This window comes from Apodemus sylvaticus, chromosome 1, assembly GCF_947179515.1.
Source record: "Apodemus sylvaticus chromosome 1, mApoSyl1.1, whole genome shotgun sequence".
Lineage (NCBI taxonomy): Eukaryota > Metazoa > Chordata > Mammalia > Rodentia > Muridae > Apodemus > Apodemus sylvaticus.
In genome coordinates this window covers 27,882,156-27,888,155 of record NC_067472.1, presented here as the reverse complement: position 1 = coordinate 27,888,155, position 6,000 = coordinate 27,882,156, and the positions used below count along the sequence as shown (strand labels likewise).

The 6,000-nt window shown below is 45.3% G+C and overlaps 1 protein-coding gene across 2 annotated transcripts in view; it reads left to right on the top strand.

Annotated features, from left to right (window-relative positions):
• Window positions 1–2,750: 2,750 nt before the first annotated feature.
• The window catches only part of Fas (Fas cell surface death receptor), a 38,911-nt gene continuing 35,661 nt past the window's right edge, over window positions 2,751–6,000 (top strand). The window contains exon 1 of one of the 2 annotated variants that reach the window (XM_052186998.1): window positions 2,751–2,934. In XM_052186998.1, the coding sequence (XP_052042958.1) occupies window positions 2,842–2,934 (93 nt within the window). In that variant the 5' untranslated portion in view covers window positions 2,751–2,841. The remainder of the gene's footprint in view (window positions 2,935–6,000) is intronic. The other variant, XM_052186989.1, reaches the window with a different exon arrangement.

The following is a 6,000-nucleotide window of genomic DNA, read 5'->3' as shown; positions in this document are numbered from 1 at the left end:
TATGAGTTTAGTGACACCTGCCAAACAGAATGACAGAATGAACAGAACGCCCACAGGAAGGAGAGGAAGGTGGGTGACAAGCTAGATTCAGAGTACTTTTAAAAAACACCTGCAGAAGAAATGCTGCAGGATTTTCTCTCTCTCTCTCTCTCTCTCTCTCTCTCTCTCTCTCTCTCTCTCTCTCTCTCTCTCTCTCATCACCTGTGTGTGTGTGTGTGTGTTCTTAATTAGAAGGATCCTCAGGGAAGAAAAGAAGTAGAAGCAGAAGCAAGAGTTGAGTAACCAGTGGATTTTGCAGACATCTGACCCAAAGAGGTGGAGTCCAGAAACCGCTTCCTAAACAGAAAACTCTTGGTGCTGCCCTCGAACAAATTTATCTTCTAGACGAGTCGGTCTCAACCTATGGGGCTCGACCACCATTGAGCTCACATATCAGATGCCCTGCATAGCAGATATTCACACTACCATTCACAACAGCAGCAAACTCACAGTTGTGATGTAGCAGTGAGATAGTGTTACCGTTGAGCGTTGCCGCAGCATGAACTTGTATTTAAGGGTCCAGCATTAGGAAGGATGAGCATCACTGCTCTAGAGTTTTCACAGGACCCAAACATGCTATCTACTTTTCCAAAACAAAAGTGACTTTGCTATCAAGCTGTCAAGAAGTATAAGAATTTTTTTTTAAAGGAAATTGGTCAGGAAATAATCTGTGACAAAAGGAGGAAGTAATAATGTCTAACATAGCAGGTGAGGGTTTTCCCTTTTATTGAAAATACTTTCTTTTCTGATAGATGTATATCTTAACTACGGTCCCTTCCCTCTTCTCATCCCACTCTTTCACACCTCCCCTCCTATCCAGATATTCCCTTTTTGTCTCCTTCAAAAATAAAGTGGAATTCTAAGGAATAATATGAAAAGAAGATATATTAAGATAGAACTAACACACTGCAATTGAATGAAACAAACAAACAGAAGAAGAAGAAGCCCGAGAGAAGGCACAAGAAATAGAGATGAGCTCATTTGCACACTCAGGAATCCCTTAAAAACACTAAAATTGAAGGCATAAATAGATATGCAAAGGACCTGGTACAGACCCATGCAGGCCAGGCCCTGGGCCTGCTGCCTCAGTCTCTGGGAGGTCACTTGAGCTTTGATCTTGCTGACTTGTTTTCTTGGTGTTGCCCACCCCCTCTGGGTCCTACACTCTTCCTGCCTCCTCCTCTTCCTGGGGTTTCCTGAGCATGGCAGGCAGAGATTTGATGGGGACATCCCATTTAGGAGTGTTCCGGTATCTTTGGTATCTTTCACTCTCTGAATAATATCTGACTGTGAGTCTCTGTATTAGGAGTCATTTTATTATAATGTGTGTGTTATTTGTTTGTTTTTTATAATAGGTATTTGATTTTATCCCTAGGTCCCTGGGCTATAGAGTCTCAAGTTCTTGGTTAGTGTCAAGTTTATGTTCCATCTTGTAGAGTGGGCCCAAAGTCAAATCCAATATTTATTGGTGGCTCCCACAAACTTTGTGCCACTATATGCAGTAGCTTATCTTTCAGGCAGGACACCATCATAGATCAAAGGGTTTGGGGCAGAGGTGATGTTTGCTTTTCTCCTTTGGTAGCATGCAGAGTATCTTCTAGTACCAAAGTCGTTAGCATGTAGGGATGAAGACTCTACGTAGGCACTTTCTTCTTGCTCTCGACTTCTTCATATTCAACGAGTTGTGTGGGTGTCAGTTTGTGGAAAGCAACCTATAGTCTTGGCAACAGGCTGCATAGTTTGGGGACTCCTGTGCAACTCTTTTTTGGCCAACAACTCAATTAGATGTAACGCCATCCAGGAACGGGAAACTTCATTTGGTGACAAGAGATGTCCATTTGTGACTCTGTTTCCCCCATTATTGGGCTAAAGATCACTTTCATATATGCATATATTTTAGGAAGCTTCTGCTAGGTTTCCATACTACCCCTCAAATGCCCTTTAATTTTGGCTGTCTCACCCTATATTCCCATTCACCCTCCTCCTTTCCCCTCCCCCACCTGATCTTCCCATCAAAACTACCTATCTTTTTCCTCTTCCCTAATAAGATCTATCTGTCCCCTCCCCCACTCCCTTACTTTATATCTAACCCCTGTTAGATCACTGAGTTAACTGCTGTGTTATTTGTCACAGGTCATTTAGCTTCGTTCTTCATTTAGTAAACGCAGCCAAGGGGATATTTCCCTCATCAGGATCCCACAGCCTAGTATCTCTACCTCTGGTATCGTGATTGTCACCCCATGTTTCATTTATGAGCTTTGTGGAGGGTCCCTTCCTCATCAGGATCCCAGTGTGTGTACCTCCTCTATGGCAATTACCATTCAGGGTACCCCACCACCACCTCCAGAAGCCCCAACAGGCCTGTCACTGACAAAATACTGAAAGTGAAGGCAAAATGGCCTTTGTCTCCAGCAATTAGTCAAAGTCCAGTTTAATGAGTTCAGACTTCGAAAAAGATTTCACTTGACCTGAGGGTGCGACAGTGGAAGCGCCCAGGATGGGGAATACCCATTTATGCAATCAAGGCGGGCTTAGAGACTCCCTCTGCCACAGCCCCACCCCGCCCCCCTCCCCCGTGGGGTGATGAATCAGTGGATTTCCCGGGGAAACCAGCAGAACTTCCTCGCAGCCCCTGGGGCTTTAAGAAGGTTGTGGCTGGTCCCTCAAAAAAAAAAAAAAAAAAAAAAAAAAAAAAAAAAAAGAAGACATACAGGTGTTCAGAGAGATTTCTTGGGAGTACAGAGTGGGAGTGAAGGGGGCGGACCCGGGCAAAGTACACACCCAGAGGGCAGTCTAGAGCTGATGGGTGGAATCGACCGGCAGACTGCCCACTGGCCTGCCGGGCTGCTTTTCCTTGCGGCAGACATGCTGTGGATCTGGGCTGCCCTGCCTCTGGTAAGCTTCGGGATGCCTGGGATGTGAGACGCTACACACTGGGGACGGCCATGTGAGAATCCAGATGTGGCTGGCATTGGGTGACAGCCACCCCACCGATCCAGGTGCTTAGAAACGCAGGGGGGAGTTGCTTTCTCTCTTGGCTAAGTGTTCAAGGCTTATCCCCAAGCTCGGGACCCCCAGTGCTAGCGTTTTTTTCTGGGAAGAGTGGGTGGGGAACTAGCCGACTCTTGGATCGCTTTGGCATGGCTGGAGAGGGACTCTGGCTTAGAAACTTGCCCAGGCAAAGATCCCACTTTGTGGCAGGAGAGAAGTTCCCATGGCGTTTGTTTGACACTTCTGACAGTTCGCCCAACTAGGGAAGTAAGTGACTCTGGGCTGTGTTTACAACCCAAGCGAACGAAGTACGATTTCTCAAAGTAACTTTGCCTCTGCAGGTTTGTTTACGCTCCTGTAACAACACGGAAAAAAGAATAGTTTCCTTCCCTTCCGGGAATTCAGCTGTCAAATTGTAGATGGTTGGATTGGTGGATATATTTATACTGCTTTGTACTGTTTCTTCTGTCATCCTCTTTCAACTGGGACTCTCACAGCTCCCTAGTTCCAGTAACCCTAGGGCTCTGAAACCAGCTAGCTGCAGGCTAGAAATAAGAACCCTCCAGCACTTGGCCTCGGTAGAAATGCCGGTTAATAATGACCAGTCAAAAGGATTCGACCTTTGGAGGTTCGATTCAGTACTGAGCTTAGACAGATTGCTTTATTAGGTCCCTAAAACCCCTCTGGGCACAAAGATCTCAAATCTGTTTTCACAGCAGTGGAGAAGGGAGGAAGACAGCCTGTCCTCACTTTTCTTTCTTCCTTTCTTTCTTTCTTTCTTTCTTTCTTTCTTTCTTTCTTTCTTTCTTTCTTTCTTTCTTTCTTTCTTTCTTTCTTTTTCTCTTTCTTTCTTTCTTTCTTTCTTTCTTTCTTTTTAATTGAATATATTCTTCATTTAAATTTCAAATGCTAAAACCTTTCTCGGCTTCCCACCTCTTCAAAAACCCCCAACCCCTCCTCCCACCCCCTGCCTCCAAGTATATGCCCCTCCACCCCACTCACTCCCACCTCTCCCCCTCCCCTCAATTTCCCTTTTTTGGGGGGGGGGGGCATATGCTGAGCCTTCGCAGGACCAAGAACCTCTCCTCCCACTGATGCCCGACAAGGCATTCCTCTGCCACACTTTTGGTTGGAACCAGGTGTATCTCTTGGTTGATGGTTTAGTCCCTGGGAACCCTGGGGCATCTGGGTGGCCTACATTGTTGTTCTTCCCATGGGGCTGAAAACCCCTTCAGCTCCTCCAGTCTGCCCTCCAGCTCCTCCATTGGGGACCCCACGCTCAGTCCAATGGTTAGCTGCTAGCATCTGCCTCTGTATCTGTAAAGCTCTGGCAGGGCCTTCCGGAGACAGCCATAACAGGCTCCTTTTGGTATGTACTTCTTGCTGTACACAATCGTGTCGGGGTTTGGTGACTGTTTATAGGATGAATCCCCAAGGAGGGCAGTCTCTGGGTGGGCTTTCCTTCAGTCTCTGCTCCATATTTTGTCTCCATAATTGCTCCTGTGAGTATTTTGTTCCCTTTCTCAGAGAAACCAAAACACCCCCACTTCAGACCTCCTTCTTCTTGAGCTTCCTGTGGTCTGTGAATTCTAACTTGTTTATTTTGAGCTTTTGAGCTAACATCCACTTATCAGTGAGTGCATACCATGTGTGTTCTTTTGTGATTGGGTTACCTCAATCAGGATGACTCTTTCTAGTTCCATCCATTTGTCTAAGAATTTCATGAATTCATTGTTTTGAATAGCTGAATAGTACTCCATTGTGTATGTATACCACAATTTTTATACCATTCCTCTGTTGAAGAACATCTGGGTTCTTTCCAGCTTCTGGTTACTATAAATAAAGCAGCTATGAACATAGTGGAGCATGTATCCTTATTACATGTTGGAGCATCTTCTGGGTATATGCCCAGGAGTGGTATAGCTGGGTCCTCAGGTAGTACTCTGCTTAATTTTCTGAGGAACTGCAAAACTGATTTCTGGAGTGGTTTTACCAGCTTGCATTCCACCCAACAATGGAGAAGTGTTTCTCTTTACCCACATCCTCTCCAGCATCTGCTGTCCCCTGAGTTTTTCATCTTAGCCATTCTGACTGGTGTAAGGTGGAATCTCAGTGTTGTTTTGATTTGCATTTCCCTGATAACTACGGATACTGAACACTTCTTTAGGTGCTTCAGAGCCATTTGAGTTTCCTCAGTTTTGAATTCCCTGTTTAGCTCTGTACCCCATTTTTAAAATAGGGTTGACTCTCTGGAGTCTAAGTTCTTGAGTTCTTTGTATACACTGGAATACAAGTATATACACTGTATATACTTGAGTTCTTTGTTATCCCTCTATCGGATGTAGGATTGATAAAGATCTTTTCCCAATCTGTTGGTTGCCTTTTTGTCCTATTGACAGTCCTTTGACTTGCTTTGCAGTTTTATGTGTAATTTATGTGCAGTTTTATGAGAATAGAGAAAACCTAGTTAGAGAAGCAGGATAAGAGCAGAGCAAGGACACAGTGGGAAAAGCAGGATTGTAGGTTGAATGAGTTGCTATGAGATGGGAAGCCCCTGGGATAGAGGGAGCTCGGGTAGGGGAGCTGGTGAGCAAGGCCAGGATGCTCTAGTGTGCACTTAGAAATGCGCAACAGGCATTTGTGGTCCAAGCATGTGCTTTGATGTGCTGATTAATAAGCACCACACATAGTCAACTATGTCCCATCTGCTAGAGGTAAGGGAAATGACTTTCCAGTGGATCGGAAGAAGTACATTTAGTCAGACCCTTAGTTCAAGCAAACCAGATAATCTGACAACATGGTACCGATACTGTTCCCTCGGCAGGGCATGCACAGACTTGTCATCCTGAAGGCCTTTTCCTAACCAGTCTTTCCCATAACCTGATTTACTGACCTCCATCCCTCCCCTAGATCCATATTAATCTTCCCCTAGAAGGATAGCCTGCAGCAGAGGGGCATTCTAAATGGGAA